The 20077-nt window shown below is 44.7% G+C and overlaps 1 protein-coding gene and 1 long non-coding RNA gene across 2 annotated transcripts in view; one reads left to right on the forward strand and one right to left on the reverse strand.

Moving 5' to 3' along the window:
- Positions 1-20077, reverse strand: part of ABCA13 (ATP binding cassette subfamily A member 13) — a 351070-nt gene that overhangs the window by 10192 nt on the left and 320801 nt on the right. Inside the window, exon 57 of the mRNA XM_061415367.1 lies at positions 18363-18455. Within this exon, the coding sequence (XP_061271351.1) occupies positions 18363-18455 (93 nt within the window). The remainder of the gene's footprint in view (positions 1-18362; positions 18456-20077) is intronic.
- Positions 7076-8761, forward strand: LOC133245795 (uncharacterized). The gene is made up of 2 exons (XR_009735770.1): positions 7076-7239; positions 8559-8761. It is a non-coding gene; the product is annotated as an uncharacterized LOC133245795 (long non-coding RNA).

Genomic DNA, 20077 nt, shown 5'->3' on the forward strand with positions numbered 1-20077 from the left:
GGGCCTGAATGTGGCTAAAACACTCCTGCTGGACACCAGGGTAGATACATGCTGCCTGCCAGAGGAGTGTGGAGATGAGAAATAGTGGGTGCAGGATGGCGCCAGGCAAACGGGAAGCTCTGTGCTGCCCATGCCCACCTTGCCCCCAGCTCCATGTTCAACAACATCAGGGAAGTGACTAAGTTCGCAGTACACTGGAGCCTGATGTGTTTGGGGGCACATGATGAGAGGGTACACGGCTGAGCTGACCTGGTCCCAAGGGTGGCGGCAACTGCACTGGACCTAGACTAGCTAAAACGATCTTAAAAAGAGGAAGAAAGCTGAAGGACTAATACAAATTTCAAAACGTACTCAAAAGCAACAGTAATCAAGACAGTTTGGTATTAGCATCAGGATAGATATATAGACCAATGAACAGTATTGGGTCCAGAAATAAGCCTGTGGGCCTATGGTCAACCCATTGAATGGTTCTGACAAGGTGGTCAGAACCATTCAATGAGAAGAATAATGTTTTCATCAAATTGGTCTGGATATACAGCAATACCAAGAGTTAACACATATAGTTTATGCAAAATGGATCAAATATCTAAATGTAGGTGTGTAAAAATGCAAAACTCTTAAAATCATACATAGCGATAAATCTTCACTTTCTCTGATTTCACAAGAGATTCTCAGATATGACAAAAAAAAACATGAAAAACAAAAGAAAAAACTGGTAAGTTGGGCTTTATCAAAATTAAAGATATCTGTGCTTCTAAACGGAGAAGGCAATGGCACCCCACTCCAGTACTCTTCCCTGGAAAATCCCATGGAAGGAGGAGCCTGGTAGGCTGCAGTCCATGGGGTCGAGAAGAGTCGGACACGACTGAGCGACTTCACTTTCACTTTCACTTTCATGCATTGGAGCAGGAAATGGCAACCCACTTCAGTGTTCTTGCTTGGAGAATCCCAGGGCCGGGGGAGCCTGGTGGGCTGCCGTCTATGGGGTCGCACAGAGTCGGACATGACTGAAGCGACTTAGCAGCAGCAGCTGCAGTGCTTCTAAAGGTGTTATCAAGAAAATGAAAAAGCAAACCAACAAGTTGAGACAGTAGCACTGGCATATATACACGACCACGTGTGAGACAGCCAGCTAGCAGGAAGACACTGCTTGGCACAGGAAGCTCAGCTCAGTGCTCTGCGACGACCTAGAAGGGTGGGAGGATGCGCATGCGCGGCACAAGATGCTCAGCTCAGTGCTCTGTGACAACCTAGAAGGGTGGGAGGATGTGCACGGGAGCCCCGAGTGGCAGGGGACGGACATACCTATGGCTGATTCACACTGTTGTACAACAGAAACTAATACAACATGGTAAAGCAATCATACTCCAATTAAAAAGTGCATTTAAAAATGAGACAATACTTGCAAATCACCTATCTGAAAAGGGACTTGTACCTAGAATGTGCAACTCTTTCAATAATAAAAAGACAACCTAATACTGTTTAAATGGACAGAAGATATGAATAGGCATTTCTCCACAGCAGACAGGCAAGTGGGCAACAAGCACGTGGACAAATCAAAACCACAAGATACTACTCTTCACTGGGACGGCTAGAATAAAAATTCAGATAATAAAAAGTAATGAACAGGATGTAGAGCGATTACAAACTTCATTCAGGGCTGATAGGAATGTACAGAGAGTTTGGAAAACAAACTGACAGCTCCTTTAATGTTTAAGCACAGAGTTCACGATATGAGCTGCTTCCCTGGTGGCTCAGCTGGTAAAGAATCCGAGAATTCCATGAACTGTGTAGTCCAAGGGGTCACAAAGCGTCAGACACGATTGGGTGACTTTCACTTTCACTTTACTATATGATCTAGCAATTTTCCTCAAAGGTATATACCCAAAGAAATAAAAGATATGCCCCTAAGAAAACTCCTAGCTGATTGTTTGTAACAACAGAATGTATAACAGCCAAAAGGTGAACATAACCCAAACGCCCACTGACAATGAACAAACAGAAGTGTTGTATGTTATTTGGCCTTAAAAAGAAATGAAGTACTGATAACACAAATGAGCCTTAATGAGTGAACGCTGCAATGAGTGAACGCTGCTGGTCAGAGAAGACCATATATTATGTAATTCCATTTATAGGTCAATAAGAGACAACTTTATAGAGACAGAAAGCAGATCAGTGGAGGTTAGAACTAGAATGAAAAGAAAATTGATCGCTAAAGGGACAGGGTTTCTTTTTGAGATGATGAAAATGCTCTAAAATTGACTGTGGAGAAGGTTGCACATAATTGTAAATATGCTAAAAAGCACTGAATTATACACTTTAAGCGAGAGAGTTGTATGACATGTAAAGTATATTTCAATTAATCTATTAAAAGACAAAGAAAGGATGGCCACTGTTTTGAAAAATCAATGACAAGTGGTTGGGACTGCAGTAGATTGTAAAAGTGTTAGTCACTCGGTTGTGTCCGACTCTTTGTGACCCCATGGACTCTAGCCCACCAAGTTCCTCTGTCCATGGAATTCTCCAGGCAAGAATACTGGAGCGGGCTGCCATTCCCTTCTCCAGGGGATCTTTCCAACCCAGGGATCAAATCTGGGTCTCCCGCATTGCAGGCAGTTTCTTTACCCTCTGAGCCACCAGGGAAGCATGGCTCCAACATGACACCCTTTGCCATATCACCCTGCTGAGTTCTTGCCTTAAGGGGTGAGACTGTTCTCCTGCTCTTTTTCTTAACAGCCACGTGACACGATTTGCAGGTGCGATGTGACCTCAGGCTTGAATCGTACTTGTGCTCTCTAGACATTTTCCTGTTTGGAAAATGCTCAGACACTGATTCTGGAAGGAGGATGTGTTACAGGTGGGACAGAGCCAGCCCCTTTGAACCATCCAGACCAGCCCATCTGCAGCTGCTGGAGGATGAATGAAAATCATATCAGCCACTGCATCTCATAAACTTCACTTTGCAGCTGTTTACAACAAAAGCTAACTCATGCAAAGTTTTTTTTTATGCTTTTGATAAAAGAGAGCCCCAAATCAAATTTGTAAAATGCTTCTCAACTATGAAACCTTTAAACCGTTGTGGCCTCACGCATTTTCTTTGAATGCACACACATACACGAACACACACACTTATATACACACATACAAACATACATACATGCACAGACACACATGTACACTCACACACAGAGAAACATGTACACACACATACACACAGAGATACATATACACACACACCTAAATTTTAGGGTAACTGAACCCAGAGTAAATAAACTTCCAAAATTTTAATCCTGAATTATTTGAAACCTGAAATACAGTTCCGACCTAGTTCACCATTTACTGCACTGAGCTGACCTCCTCACGGTGCTGTGCTCCATCGCTCAGTCATGTCCAACTCTCTGTGACCCCAGGGACTGTAGTCTGCCAGGCTCCTCTCTTCATGGGATTCTCCAGACAAGAATACTGGAGTGGGTTGCCATGCCCTCCTCCAAAGGATCTTCCAAACCCAGGGATCAAACCCAGGTCTCCCGCATTGCAGGCAAATTCTTTACCATCTGAGCCAACAGGGAAGCAAAGTCCTGGGCTAAGAGGAATCCATTTCTTTGGCTAGCCTGGGTATTCCTGGGCTTATTAAGCTGCATTTGCAACCGGAACTCACCATCCTGCAGTGCCCGCTGAGCTTTGGAGTGGCACATTTTTGCTGTCTATGTGCACATTAGTTCTTGGCAGGTCAGGCTACGTCAGTACTGGGTCTGGCTACCCTGCAGGGAAGTGACAGGAAAACACTGCCAAGACTGAGCAGCAATTGGGCCTGCATCACGCACCTGATGGTTCCTGTTCATGGAGACACTGAGTAAGACAGAGCCTGTTTCTAAAAGCAGCCAACAAAGGACAAACAATGCAGAAGGTTCTGGGAGAAAGCAGGCTTCATCCGGTCCAGAGATCAGTGGGAGCTGGATAGAAATCTTTATCAAAGGGGTTGATTGTTGTTATTATTCTTCATTAAGCTGAGCAGAGCCTAAATTCTCCCACAGTCTCATCTGACTGCTCTTTTAAAGTTCAATCAAAGCAGCCTGGAAGAAGATATCGTCTAGCAAAGGTATCCCATGCACTACAGAGTTTGCGTTCATTCACTCATCTATTTATTTGTTCAACAAGTACCCTGAGCATACGTCATGTACTGTCCCGAATGTCAGAGATACAGTAATAAAAACAAAGGTCTACTGTCAAAGGATTTACATTCTATCAGGAAAAAGTTTAAAATAGTAAAAACCACGAATGTTGTGTTTTATATGTCAGAGAGTGCTAGTCTGTTCAGATTCATAAATGAGTGGCAGAAAACCCAGAGAAGCAGGATATTAGCAAGTATAAAATCTGAGGTCAGGCAACCACAAAAGGGTAAGGCTTTCTTTGGCCCATCCTGTAATATTGCTCTGCTCACAGGTCTCCATTGCTGAAGTTGCCTCATGGTCCAAGATGGCTGCTTCATCTCTAACCATCACATCTGCATTCACATCAGAAGCAAGGAAGGAAGAGGCAGAAAAAGTGCACACCCTTCCTTACAAATTCATATCCTTGAAGTTGCTAGTACCTCTTCTATAATCTCTTTTCCCATATGTACAGATAGTGAGAGCTGGAAAGTGCATTCTTATTTCCAAGTGGCTATATTGCTAGCTAACATCCAGGGGCTCTCATGCTTCTATGAATAGGTGGACTACATACAGGAGATCCAACTGGAGAGTAAGTTTTGAGAAAAGAACTGAGGAAATAAAGCACAATTTGATCTCAGGGTGTCCTAGCCCTCAAGGTAGAAATATACTCACTGTATCCAGCTACTTCTTTCCACAGTACCACAAAATACGTATGATTGTCCCCATTAAGAGAAAAAAACAAGCTTTCAGAAATGTTAAATAACTTTTTCAAAGCCCTAGAGGTGATGTTCCAAGTCTGACTGTAACGTCAGACTGACTGACTGGCTGCATCTCATCCAGCCATACTAGCTTTCAAAGAGGAGTCAGCCCATGTTTCAAAATGAGGGGAGTCTGTTCTCTCTGCAGAGGCAAGAGAAGAAAGTTCTACAGAGGAAGCTCCCAGCTGGCATCACAGACAGACACCCAAGAGCTCCCAGCAGCAGAGCTCTGTCATGCCGTCAGTTTGGGGTGAGTTGGGGAGACAGCCGTAGTATGAGGATCTTAGGAGTTGAGAATTGAGTTCTAAAACTGGTTCAGTTGTAACTCTGCGTTCTGAGCCAACTGCCGAGCTTGTTTAGGTCTGAGCTGCGTTATGGTGAAGCGGGTGAATCACAGCTATTTAGGCTATTAAATGAGATGATGCACAAACAGCACTTGACAAATGGCCCAAGTTCAGTAATGTTTCAGGAAAGGTAAGCACATGGATGAGAGCCCCGCCCCACGACATCCAAATCCACAAAAGTGACAAAGGTGGCCTGAATCCAGCTACCCCCTGCCTCTGTCTCCCGAGAGAGTCAAGATCACCATCAGCTTTAGGCTTCTCTCCCTGTCTCCTGCCACAGCTAAGAGCATCCGGGCAGAACACAGCATCCTTTCTTCCTTAGGAACCCCTGGGCAGCCCCCAGGCTCACAGAGAACACGCTCCTAGCTCCTCCCTCTCAGCCCATCCTGACTTCGTGTTTCTCCCCTGACATCACCATCTTCCACCTCCCAGATCCCAAGGCTAGTGACATGACAGCTCCTTCTCTCCTACTGCCTCAGACCAGCTGGCTGTAAAGCTCTATTATTCTTCTGCCAAGCCTCCCCACCAATGCTTTCTTTCCCGCCTGCCCTGTTCTCAGCTGACTCCAGTTCATCTTAATTAACTTCCAGCTAAAGAACAAAAGTCACCTTTTAATGGACCATTTCTGCTCCTGTTTCTTATTGCTTCCCTTTGTTCCCTTATTTTCCACCCCAGAATTTAAACCTCCCTTGGTTTAACCCCAAACACTGTCTCCAAGTGGATGCCCCCATTATTCACCCTGCACCTGTGTGACAGTCCAGCTCTTCTCAAATGTGATTTGCGTTACTCATCTCCATGACTCTCCTACCACCAGAAGGGCTCACACAGTTGATTCACCTCCCACAAATACACCTGGTTTAAATGCCTCCTTCTCCAGGAAGCCACCCAGGCAATCCATCATCTAAAACACTGGGCTGTCTCCTCCTAAGTCTTACCATGAGTAGCACTTATGGTATCTTATGTAAGCTTTTATTTGGGCTGCACCTTATTCATCTATCCAGCTAAAGACCCTGTGACTAAGGAGACACCCAATAACAGTTGCATCATACAGCATTTTGTCCACAAAATTACCTCACTGTGTTGCATTTATATGTCTTTGTAATGTGTGTCCATCTGACACCAGACTTACTGACATAAGGGACCAGGCTCAAGTTGGGGTCCTGACACAGGCCCTCATCAAATGTGCACGAATGAAAAGGGATCACGGTGTGAGTCTGAATCCAGGAAAAAATCTCCCATCACTTCCATTGCACATCTTCACTGTAGGCAAGAAGCAGTCCCACTGTTCCAAGGGAAAATATGAGAAAATCAAAGCACGGTGCTCCCTCTGGTCAAGTGACACTTTGGATGACATCCCTCATGAGCTGAATGTCCAAGACCAGGGATATCGCCCAAGAAGTCCAGCGGGAGAGGAGCACGTAGATCAGAAACCCCTGGAGCAACACTGAGTGTGTTCAGGCAGCTCAGTGTCTTCAAAGCAAACAGGATAACAAACTACTCGCCTCTGTAAAGTGCACACATGCTGAGGAGAGCTCAGTCCTTTCTCTCAAAAGAACCATTTCTAGTAAAGAGAATGAATTCATTGTTTTTAGAAGTGGTGAAATGCTTCTAAGCAAGCAAAACGCAGACCAGTAGAATCTTGTCCCCCGTGATTCAAAAGCTCCGTGCCACAGCAGAAGTCATTCTATGCACCCATGTACAAAGTGCCTCCTCCTTTGTGAAGATGATATAAACACACAGAATCATCAGATATTTCATTTTTAAGTGAGCCAGTTTATTATCAGGCGATATAATCTAAGTCTAGGCTTTTATGTATGTGGTAATGTTTTGTAGAAGTAATAGATTGAAGTTGTCATGCTTAAGCATATGGTGTCACATAGGTGATATATTAATTTGCAGATGCCCAGAAAGTCACAGTTTGAGAACTGAAACATCATTGTACCTCCTCTTGTCTCTTCGCAGAAAACTGATGGATAAATCCTCCAGGTTATTCTTTATATTTTGCGCTTCCCTCAGTGGCTCAGTTGGTAAAGAATCCGCCTGCAATGTGGGAGACCTGGATTTGATCCCTAGGTTGGGAAGATCCCCTGGAGAAGGGAACGGCTACCCACTCCAGTTTTCTGACCTGGAGAATTCCATGGACTGTATAGTCCACGGGGTCGCAAAGAGTTGGACACGACTGAATGACATTCACATTCTTTATATTTTAAGTAAAATAGCAACATAAATGATGGATGAGCACATCCTTTGAGGTTTGTTTCATTTTCTTTCTCAGTTCCTAAAATTTGCATGTCAGACAACTCAAGGAAATGAAAATTCTCATCATCTTAAGTAGTCTCTTTAAAATCACATAAAGTTTTATTTTGTGTATACATAAACAGCCCCATCTTCCCTCTCCACTTAAACTGGCCCAGCAGACTTCAAAGTGTAAACTCTGTGCTTCAGAAATGTGACTCATTTTTCCTTCCTGGGAGGACCGCTTTTCACCTTCAGACTTAACTCTCCCGCTTAAGCCAGTCCCAAGGGAGGGAAAGCAAAGGGGTGTGATGCACGGCTGTTACGGTCCCTCCCTGGTGGGTCATGAACGTGCCCACAGCCTGCAGGTGATAAGGCAGCTGCCCAGACTCTCAGGATGTGCTCCATTACGACCTGCATCCCTCACTACCTGGGACGAGGCACCAGTGCCCACAGAGGTCGGTGTTGGTCATCCCTGGTTACCAGGTAGCCACCGCTGCCTCCAGCTTTCCTTTATACAGACACACACGTGCACACGATGTACAGACATATATTCCATATCACACATCAGTCTTGTACCAGAAGCCACAGATCACAGCCCGTTGAAACTGACAACCACTCTCAACTGAGGAAACAATCCTATCAGAATGTGACGCTGCAGAGAACCACCCAGCATCTACCTCCCTTGTCTTCCTCGTAACAGAAATCAACTTTATTTCACTGGGGAAGCCCCTAGCTCAGGTCTATATTTCTTAGCCTTTCTAGTAGCCAGGGTGACCAACAACGTATAAGTGAAAGTCGCTGGGCGGGACTTGGAAAAGCCTGCTTGAAGAGGGGACGGTGGCATGGGCCCTTTTTGCCTTTCCCTCCTTCTTCTTGATTCTCGTCTAGGACATGGATGTGACGGGTGGGTGGAGCCAAGCAGCTATTCTGGGGACCAAGCAAATTGTGAAGACTCAAGCCAAGTGAACAAGTGCCAATAACCAGTTGCTTCTGGGTTTTTACTACATGTGAAAATGAATATGCCTAACAAATATTCTTCTATGTGTCTCATGTTCTGTTACTAATAGATAAATGTATCTCACAACTGACACAAAAGAGAACCTGAAAGATTCAGAAGAGGAAGGAGAAAACCACTGGAGGAAGGTCTCAAGGGGAGGAGATCATGTCAGTATCAAATGGATACAAGAAATACACTTGATAAAGAAGCAATTTTCTTCCTCAAAAATAGGGACATAGGAAGAGAAGAATGTTGAATAAATATTTAGCGAGACCCCACTGAAGCATCTTTCAGACCTGGAAATCAGAAGTTAAACGTTAAGTGGGGGGTCAGATTCTCAGTGACAATTAGAATATGCAGAAACACACCAAGAGGAAGGCTGGTGTGGCTGAAGACCCGGCACGCATCTGCATCCATTCTCATCTGTACAGCCCCAGGTTGCAGCCAGCAGGAAGCCAGCCTGGTGCAAGCTGACCACCCGGGGGCTCAGCAGTCAGATGGACCACAGGTGAGCCCCAACCTCACCCTGGCTCACTCCTGTACTTGTTAGATGGGGACGGTCAGCCCCAGTGCTTGGGCTCAAATCCAGCTCTTCCATTCACTAACCAGTGACCTAGAGAGACTCCCAAATGTTCCAGTCTTACTTTCTGTGCCTGTAAAAGTAGAGAGGCCATAATGTCGGCTCCTGGGTTGGTCATCATGGTCATGAGGAATAAGTTACCTGATACACATAAAACCCCTGAAGAAAGGAATGGTAACCCACTGCAGTATTCTTGCCTGGAGAATTCCATGGACAGAGGAGCCTGGTGAGCTACAGTTTGTGGGAATCGCAGAGTCAAACACGACTGAGTGGCTCACACAAACACACATGTGCACATGCACTTAACACCAGCGTCTGGAATGCACTCTACAGGTGTCATCTCTGGGTATTACTACCTAGCAAGCTAGATGATCTATACACAGTACTTAGTCCAGCAGGGATGAAAACAGGAATCAATGGCCACCAGGGAAGAAAGGCAATTTGGAACTTAGAAGGGCTGACCCAGAGCCTGGGGAAGCGAGAAAGGGCAATGGGCGTGACTCCCTGGAAGGGCCCAGTCACCGAGGAGCGATGGTCTGGGACTGCGGGCTATTGTCATGCTTTATACATTTCAGAGAAGGCGACTTCTTTAACCATAGGCTTCCCATGTAGCTCAGCTGGTAAGGAATCCTCCTGCAATGATGCAGGAGACCCCAGTTCGATTCCTGGGTTAGGAAGATCTCCTAGAGAAGGAGATCTACTCACTCCAGTATTCTGGCCTGGAGAATTCCATGGTCTGTATAGTCCATGGGGTTGCAAAAGCTGGACATGACTGAACAACTTTCACTTTCAAAAGGAAAAGGCCAAAGGATGAGGGACATGTTCCCAAGTTTCTTGACCCTAAAGGGGTCCTCCAGGGGCGCCAGGAACTCTCCTGCTCTGATTGGAAACAGGGGACAAAGTAAAGTGGCATCCAAGCCCCACAGCCACTGAGCACAGGCATGACCCCCACCCCCAGAGGCTGGCGGAGGAGGGATGATGTCCGGGAGGTGGTCTGGCTGAGCGCAGAAAGGCAGGGAGTGCAGACAAGACTGAGGAGGGATCTGAGAGGAGCTCTGAGATGGCAAGAGCCCTGTGGCTGGATGGGGGCAGGGACACACACCTCTAGCCTGAAGCAGAGGCTGGGGGGCGCGGGGTATGGGGAGGCACAGAGATGGGGTAGAGACGGGGGCGGAGCCAGGGCGCCACCCTCCCTGAGAGACCACACCTCAGAAAGTCAGTCGTAGACCCTGTGGGTCCTCCTGGCCCACCAGTCCCACTTTTAGCCAAATCCTCCTGTCTCCACAGCAGGCAGGCTAAGGATGCAATGCTGGCTGAAGCCGGGACCAGCAGAGCCAGAGCCTGGGTAAGTCCCAGGAAGAGAAACCTAGCAGTGATCAGACTCGACTTGGTTTGTTCTTGGCTTGCAAACACAAAAAACATTTAAAAATAAATTAGAATGCCAGCTCTAAGGTTAAACACAATGTTTATAATTAACTAACTAATTGAAGTCACTCAGTCGTGTCCAACTCTTTGCAACCCCATGGACTGTAGCCCACCAGGCTCCTCCATCCATGGTATTTTCCAGGCAAGAATACTGGATTGGATTGCCATTTCCTTCTCCAAACACAATGTTCAGTTGTTTAGAAATATGACTTAAGATACCTTAAAAAGTTATAAAAAGAAGGCCTGGAACCTGACAAAATAGGATGTCCAATTATTAACAAAGGAGTGAGTCTAGAGTCTGGCAACATGAGGGCTCCTGGGAATCAAAGCCTGAACATTTCAGGACCACATGCGCATCTCTGAGGTGGTTCTGTTGGGTTCCCTGCACCAAGGCATCCAGGACTGGCTCTCACTGCCCCCAGGTTCCATCCCTGAGACGGCATGGATGCTGAGCCCAGGGTGATGCTGGCAGACAAAGCACCCAGGCGGTGTTATCCAGGAGCGTCAGGTCTCACTGGAACCAGGTGGGTCTGGCACAGACAGAACTCCTGGCAGGGAGGAGACAGCTCCTGCCAAAGAAGAGACAAGCAGTAGCTGCGAAGACACAAGGCAGAGAAGTGCTGAGCCTCGGAGAGGCCAGAGGCCCCGTGCCCTGGCCAGGAAGGAGGGCGGTGTGGGCGGCTTGGTGGGGTGCAGTCATGGCTGCAAGGTGTCCAAGCAAGCGGGAGACAGTGAGGCAGGAAGAGGAGGGGTGTTCAGAGGATGTGGGGGACCCCAACCTGCCATCTTCACAGTGTCCTCCAGGCCCGCTGGCACTGGGGTACCATTTCTCACATCTGAGCTGGACCAGACTGAGGCTGGAAGGAGAGGAAGATGCTCTTCTCACTAGATCCTGGAACTTATGCAAAATGAGATTACCCAGGGCCCAGAGGACCAGCCTACAGGAAGAACCATCCCCCAGTGTGTGCAGAGCTGGCCCTCATCAGGCCTGTTCCCAGCCCATCCCGCTCACGGTCTCTCCTCTAGCTGATGCAGAGCCACACCTTGGAGGTCAGGGAAAGGGCAGGGCTACAGCCTGAGCTACCCTGGGGACTCTGAGTTCCAACCTCAGTTCTGCCCGCATGTTCAGCCATCTCTGACTGCCTGAAGACACGGGGGAAAGTGCAGGTGAGATGGTGCTTCGCAACCAGGGCCATGTCTGGGGACATGCTGTGCTGTCATCCCCAGGCTGGGGGCGCTGCCGAATGAGACACAGGACAGGCTCCGCTGAAAGAGTGATCCACCCCAAAATGAAAAGAATGCAGGCTTGTGAAACCCAAGGTAAGGCCAGAAAACCCATGGTCATTCAGCCATATGTATTGTTCAGTTGCTCAGCTGTATTTGACTCTTTGAAACCCAATGGACTGCAGCATGCCAGGCTTCCCTGTCCTTCACTATCTCCCTGAGTTTGCTCAAACTCATGTCCATTGAGTCGGTGATGCCATCCAACCATCTCATTCTCTGTCATCCCCTTCTCCTCCTGCCCTCAATCTTTCCCAGCATCAGGGTCTTTTCCCACCAATATTTAAAAATCAGCTATTCCCAGGGTGGATTTCACTCAGCCCAATGATTACCTTGAATTTCAACATTAAATCAAAGCATTCTTTAGCTGGTGTACATTCATCCCTCTTAAGTGTTCTCACATCCAGTATTTATAGAGATGTGTCTATTATGCAATCAAGAATCCAATGCCCTTTAAACAGTCTCCCCATGGTACTTTTACCTGTACTCAGAGATTTCTCTATGACCCCCAACCAGAGCAGTCCCCTCTCCTGGACCCATGGTTGCTACCTCTCCTGAGATGCCCACCTACCAGGCCTATGAATGCCACAGGCACCATGAGCTCACTTCCGAGACTGATGGGCACCCAATGGGAGAGACTCCATTGGGCCAATCTGGTACCTCCCACTGAGTTCAAGCCTCACACCTCTGCCCAGAAGATGTGACAAAGCCCTCGGTCCAATCATCTTCTAGTCTGCGGGCCTCATGACAACTCATATTTTGATGAATGCATTTAAAACAGGAGGGATGGAGGAGGTGGGAGGATGGGCATGCAGCAGGATGCTGGGCTGAGAAGCTCAGAAAGGACTTGGGGAAGGACTTGCCCTTTGGAGGAACATTCTCTGATTGGGCGGTTCTTGGGGTCTGCCCCTTTGGGTCCAGGAAAGGAATTCAAACAAGCAAAGGTGGAGAAACCAACACAATATTGTAAAGGAATTATCCTCCAATTAAAAGTAAATAAATTCTTTTAAAAAGAAAGGAATCAGACCTAACACCATACACAAAGATATACTCAAAATGGATTAAGACCTAAATGTAAGACCAGAAACTATAAAACTCTTAGAGGAAAACATAGGCAGAACTCTTGACAACAAAAACCAAAGCAAGATCCTCTATGACCCACCTCCTAGAGTAATGGAAATAAAAGGAAAAGTAAACAAGTGGGACCTGATTAAACTTAAAAGCTTTTGCACAGCAAAGGAAACTATAAGCAAGGTGAAAAGACAACCCTCAGAATGGAAGAGAATAATAGCAAATGAACCAACTGACAAAGGATTAATTTCCAAAATATACACGCAGCTCATACAACTCAATACCAAGAAAACAAACCCAATCAAAAAGTGGGAAAAAGACCTAAATAGACATTTCTCCAAAGAAGACATACAGATGACTAACAAACACATGAAAAGATGTTCAACATTGCTCATTATTAGAGAAATGCAAATCAAAACTACAATGAGATATCACCTCACACCAGTCAGAATGGCCATCAAAAAGTCTACAAACAATAAATGCTAGAGAGGGTATGGAGAAACAGGAACCCTCTTGAACCACTGGTGGGAATGTAAATTGATACAGCCATTATGGAAGACGGTATGGAGATTCCTTAAAAAACTAGGAATAAAACTACCATATGACCCAGCAATCCACCCCTAGTTATATACCCTGAGGAAACCAAAATTGAAAGAGACACATGTATCCCATTGTTCATGGAAGCACTATTTACAACAGCTAGAACATGCAAGTAACCTAGATGTCTATCGACAGATGAATGGATAAAGAAGTTGTGATACATATACGCAATGGAATACTTCTCAGACATAAAAAGGAATGCATTTGAGTCAGTTATAATGAGGTAGATTAACTCAGAGCCTATTATACAGAGTGAAGGAAGTCAGAAAGAGAAAGATAAATATCGTATACTAAAGACTAGAGATCTCTTCAAGAAAATTAGAGATACGAAGCAAACATTTCATGCAAAGATGGGCTTGATAAAGGACAGAAATGGTATGGACCTAACAGAAGCAGAAGATATTAAGAGGTGGCAAGAATACACAAAGAACTGTACAAAAAAGATCTTCACGACCCAGATAATCACGATGGTGTGATCACTGACCTAGAGCCAGACATCTTGGAATGTGAAGTCAAGTGGGCCTTAGAAGGCATCACTACGAACAAAGCTAGTGGAGGTGATGGAATTCCAGTTGAGCTATTTCAAATCCTTAAAGATGATGCTGTGAAAGTGCTATACTCAATATGCCAGCAAATTTGGAAAACTCAGCAGTGGCCACAGGACTGGAAAAGGTCAGTTTTCATTCCAATCCCAAAGAAAGGCAATGCCAAAGAATGCTCAAACTACCGCACAATTGCACTCATCTCACATGCTAGTAAAGTAATGTTCAAAATTCTCCAAGCCAGGCTTCGACAATATGTGAACCGTGAACTTCCTGATGTTCAAGCTGGTTTTAGAAAAGGCAGAGGAACCAGAGATCAAATTGCCAAAATCCACTGGATCATTGAAAAAGCAAGAGAGTTCCAGAAAAACATCTATTTCTGCTTTATTGACTATTCCAAAGCCTTTGACTGTGTGGATCACAATAAACTGTGGAAAATTCTGAAAGAAATGGGAATACCAGACCACCTGACCTGCCTCTTGAGAAATCTGTATGCAGGTCAGGAAGCAACAGTTAGAACTGGACACGGAACAACAGACTGGTTCCAAATAGGAAAAGGAGTACGTCAAGGCTCTTTATTGTCACCCTGCATATTTAACTTCTATGCAGAGTACATCTTGAGAAACTCTGGACTGGAAGAAACACAAGCTGGAATCAAGATTGCTGGGGGAAATATCAATAACCTCAGATATGCAGATGACACCACCCTTATAGCAGAAAGTCAAGAGGAACTAAAAAGCCTCTTGATGAAAGTGAAAGTGGAGAGTGAAAAAGTTGGCTTAAAGCTCAACATTCATAAAATGAAGACCATGGCATCTGGTCCCATCACTTCATGGGAAATAGATGGGGAAACAGTGGAAACAGTGTCAGGCTTTATTTTTAGGGTCTCCAAAATCACTGCAGATGGTGGCTGCAGCCATGAAATTAAAAGACGCTTACTCCTTGGAAGGAAAGTTATGACCAACCTAGATAGCACATTCAAAAGCAGAGACATTACTTTGCCAACAAAGGTCCGTCTAGTCAAGGCAATGGTTTTTCCAGTGGTCATGTATGGATGTGAGAGTTGGACTGTGAAGAAAGCTGAGCGCCGAAGAATTGATGCTTTTGAACAGTGGTGTTGGAGAAGACTCTTGAGAGTCCCTTGGACTGCAAGGTGATCCAACCAGTCCATTCTAAAAGAGATCAGCCCTGGGATTTCTTTGGAAGGAATGATGCTAAAGCTGAAACTCCAGTACTTTGGCCACCTCATGCGAAGAGTTGACTCATTGGAAAAGACTCTGATGCTGGGAGGGATTGGGGGCAGGAGGAGAAGGGGACAACAGAGGATGAGATGGCTGGATGGCATCACTGACTCGATGGACGTGAGTCTGTGTGAACTCCGGGAGTTGGTGATGGACAGGGAGGCCTGGCATGCTGCGATTCATGGGGTCGCAAAGAGTTGGACACGACTGAGCGACTGAACTGAACTGAATGCATATATACAGAATCTAGAAAATGGTACCAAGGAACTTATTTTCAGGGCAGCAGTGGAGAAACAGACATAGAGAACAGACTTAGGGACATGGGGAGAGGGAAGGAGAGGGTGAGATGTATGGAGAGAGTAACATGAAAATTTATATTTACACGTAAATTTACATGTAAATTAGATAGCCAGCAGGAATTTGCTGTATGGCTCAGAAACTCAAACGGGCTCTGTATCAGCCTAGAGGAGTGGGATGGGGAGGGAGATGGGAGGGACGTTCAAAAGGGAGGGGATATATGTATACCTGTGGCTAATTCATGTTGAGGTTTGACAGAAAACAGCAAAATTCTGTAAAGAAATTATCCTTCAATAAAAAAATTAATTAAAAAAAAAGAATCAGAGCAGCAAGAATGGCGTGTCCATGGAAACCACCCAAGAAGAGGCAGTGGGAAGGAGGGAGGCAGAGGGAAGACCTGGACCTGGTCTCGCCCCCAGGCTCAGACATGACGTGATGGCTCTGAGGCCCAGGGGGCACCATCTTCCCCGAGCTGCCTCCTGAAGCCCCCCAACACCCGGAGGAGAGAAGCAGGCACCGCACTGATGACCCCCAGGTTTAGAAGCCCAGCATTCCCTTTTATGATGAACCCTGTATTCTTTATCTCAATATTATGGAAACACATGCACTCAGTGTGTCACAAGAATATACCAACTTTACACATCATTTTTTGAATGTATTAAGTTCAAGGTTCCAGTCAATCACCCACAAACTATCTCTCTTAACAAAATTGTACTATTCATACTTACTGACCATCTGTTCTCAATCCTGTTACACGCTGAAAGTGATAGTTGCTCAGTGGTGTCTCACTCTCTGTGACCCCTGAACTGTAGCCCACCAGGCCCCTCTGTGCATGGAATGGTCCAGGCAAGGATACTGGAGTGGATTGCCATTCCTTTCTCCAGGGGATCGTCCCAATCCAGGGATTGAACCCAGGTCTCCTGCATTGCAGGCAGATTCTTTACCATCTGAGTGACACATTACACATTATCAGACGTGAAACTCAGCAGCAGGTGAGAGCATGCAGACCAAAGCGGGGAGAGGATGCTCCTCCGGGACCTTGCTCACTGCTACTTCCAGTGAGGTCAGGAGACCTCCTGAAGGGCAAGAAGCCAAACTCAGACATACATCACCCAGCAATCGGGCAAGGGCTGTAAAACTTTATGTGGGCATTCATAAAGGTGAGGGAGCGTGAAATATTATTTGTCTTTTGATGATCCTTATTAAAGGTGAGCAGAGCACATTCTGAGAGAAGTTTCCAGCAGGCTATCTGATGAGGGATTGACCTGAAATGAGAGTGAGCAGGGCAGACAAGCAGTGCCCCAACTCTGAGCCACCGGAAAACAGCGATCTACTTCCCAACTCAGCATCTCGATCCAAGCATTCATTGTTATTTTCTCCATAGAATAAAAATATTTCAACCTAATATATAAATTTACAAATTTGTTACAAATTTAACAAATCTCTGCTTTGGAATTCCAAATTTAAAAACGTTGAATAAATAAAAGAGATTTATCAACATACATGGATAAATTACTCTAGGTCAAAAGGGACAGATTAAACAACACATTTAAAAGAAATGACAGGCAGACCTTGGAGACACTGCAGGTTTGGTTTAGGCCACCACAATCCAGCAAATACCACAATTACAGGGGTTACATGATTTGGGGGGCTTCTCAGTGCATATAAAATTATGTTATACTGTAGTCTATTAAGTGTACAATAGCATTATGTCTAAAAATGTACATGTGATGTGAAGTCACTCAGTCATGTCCAACTCTGAGACCCCATGGACTGTAGCCTGCTAGGCTCCATTCATGGGATTCTCCAGACAAGAATACTGGAGTGGGTTCCCATTTCCTTCTCCAGGGGATCTTCCCAACCCAGGGATCGAACCTGAATCTTCCGCACTGCAGACAGACTCTTTACTGTCTGAGCCACCATGGAAGCCCAAAAATGTACATATCTTAATTTTAAAAAGATTGTTGCTAAAAAAAAAAAAATGCTATCATCTGAGCCTTCAGTGACTCATAATCTTTTTGCTAGTGGAGGGTCTGAAATGCTGCAACAATTACCAAAATGTGACACAAAGACAGAAAGTGAGCAAATGCTGTTGGGAAAATGGTACCAACTGACTTAGTCAGTGCAGGGTGGCCACAAACCTTCAACTTGAAAAAAACGCAGCATCTGTGAAGTGCAGTCAAGTAAAACGCAATAAAATTGTGGCATGCCTTATAAACTTTGAAAACAGCTTAGGCAACACTGAATTTTTTTAAGTTATATGAATACCTAAAAACACTCATACAACTTGATTATAGAATCATTAATATTCCAAAGAGTAAATGGAAAAAAAGACAATTAACCAAGGAAGAAATCTAAGCTATTAAAGCACAAAGTCTCTAGTTTATTAGCTGAACTAGGAAGCAACCACAAGGACCATCTTTCACCACCCTAAATCCATGGGGTCTTTCTCCAAGTGCAGCACACGTTACTTACCCGCTCTGGGTGAGGGATATGTCAGTACAATCTTTCCATGAGGTTTTGTGTATCAGTGAGGATGCTTTTGGTCCCATTTCATCTTGACTCTGCAGTGGTATTTCGAACCCTCCCAATGTCACCACAATGACAGTGGGTGTCCTTGGGGGCAGAAGACCTTGTGGGGAAATGCTGGGCTCTGTGGGGCTGAGAGTGGGCACCCCTCGGCGATGGTGTTTCACACACACCCTTCCCATCGCAGCCTCCGTCTCCTCTCCCAGGCCATGAGGGGCCTGCACCATGCCAACCCTAGTGCCCCTCTGGTTATAACGGGTCCAGCTACAAATTCACAGCAGACATCTAAATGAAAAGATGGCACGCACCTGTTTTTGATGTGCTGTGGGGAACCCAGGCATCGAAAGCTGCCGTGGACCATGATGGCAAGCCTTGTGCACACAGCCTCGCACTCCTCCATGCTGTGGGAGACAAGACCAGGGGTGAGCCGCAGCCCCAGACTCAGGGCTTGAATCAACAGGGGGATGGGTGAGGAGAGACACGCCATTATTGAAAATCAGCTGACTTTCCATATAGGAACCTCGCAGAACTCAAAACAGCACTCTGGAAATGGTTAAGGCTTCATTTACATGGCCAACTACACGATTAACTAAAATATAGTAGTCTTTCCATGTCCTAGGGAAAACTGTTACTGAATATATCGGAGAAAACCTTTTAGCAATAGCACAAAAATGCAAAATAGATCAGAAAGACCTTCATAAACATGTGGAATTCTTATGAAAAGAAAGATTTACTGATGGAAAATGAAATTTTGAATCAGTGGGAAGATATATAAGAAAGAGGGAAAAGAACAAATACAGTTTAAATGAGAAATTGTTTAAAAAAATCATTATAATATAAGTAATATAATGTAAGTATAAAATGTAACAAGTATAAATTTTGTATAAACTATAAACAAAAGTCATACTTTAATACAGTATGTTATATATAAAAAATAACAATGTAATTTATAACTTAGCTTGTAATATAATTTAATATTATGTTGATATGAAGTATGTTATCAAGATTTAAAATTTACAATTATATCATTCTAAATATATAAAAGTATAATATAAATTTTAAGAAGAACGTATAATACTGATCAAAAGTTTATCACTCCCCACAAGAAAAACTGTAAACAATTTAAAAAATATACTTTAACACTATTTAGAGAGAGGTAGAAAAAGGTCAAACAAGAGAGAAGTAAAATAAGACTCATTCCAGAAAATATTAACATTTTCTTAAATAATTAAAAAGAGACAGTATGCTAAGGAATTACAAGGAAGATCTTTGGAACAAAATATGACAGTGCAGATGAGACATTAGTATTTTAAATACAGACTAGAGCATGGAACGTGACTCCACGCATAAGAGCAGTGGAATAAACTGTGAAGGGAAGTTTTATGTACTTGACAATGAAAAGCTACAAACTTCTAATAAGTATGTCAAAACACAGCAAACTAACACTTAAAAACCTGCAACAAACACAAAGGGTAATATTTGATGCACTTATTATATAGAACTCGTGTGTGTGTGCTAAGTTGCTTCAGCCGTGTCTGACTCTTTGCGACCCCATGGACTGTAGCCCGCCAGGCTCCTCTGTCCCTGGGATTCTCCAGGCAAGAACAGCGGAGTGGAATGCCAGGCTCTCCTCCAGGGCATCTTCCTGATGGCAGGAAAGAAGTCACAGGGATCGAACCTGCAACTCGTGTCTCCTGCATTTGCAGGCAGGTTCTTTACCATGAGTGCCACCTCAGAAGCCCACAGAACTCATATATACAACTATAAAAATAAACAAAAACTCAAGAGAGAAAGGGTAAATAATATATAGACTTTTCAAAAAAGTCATTTATGGGTAATAAACATACCAATAAATTACAAACAAAACCATCAGATAAGTGATCTTAAAACTATTTTCTAGCCTGACAGGCATTTGTCACATATACCTGTGTGTGTTACAGATAAAAATTCTTTTTCCCTCCATCTCCTATGTGAATAAAAACAATAAACAGATCCAAAAAAATACTCCCAAAGTTAGACACTC

Source organism: Bos javanicus, chromosome 4 (genome assembly GCF_032452875.1).
Source record: "Bos javanicus breed banteng chromosome 4, ARS-OSU_banteng_1.0, whole genome shotgun sequence".
Lineage (NCBI taxonomy): Eukaryota > Metazoa > Chordata > Mammalia > Artiodactyla > Bovidae > Bos > Bos javanicus.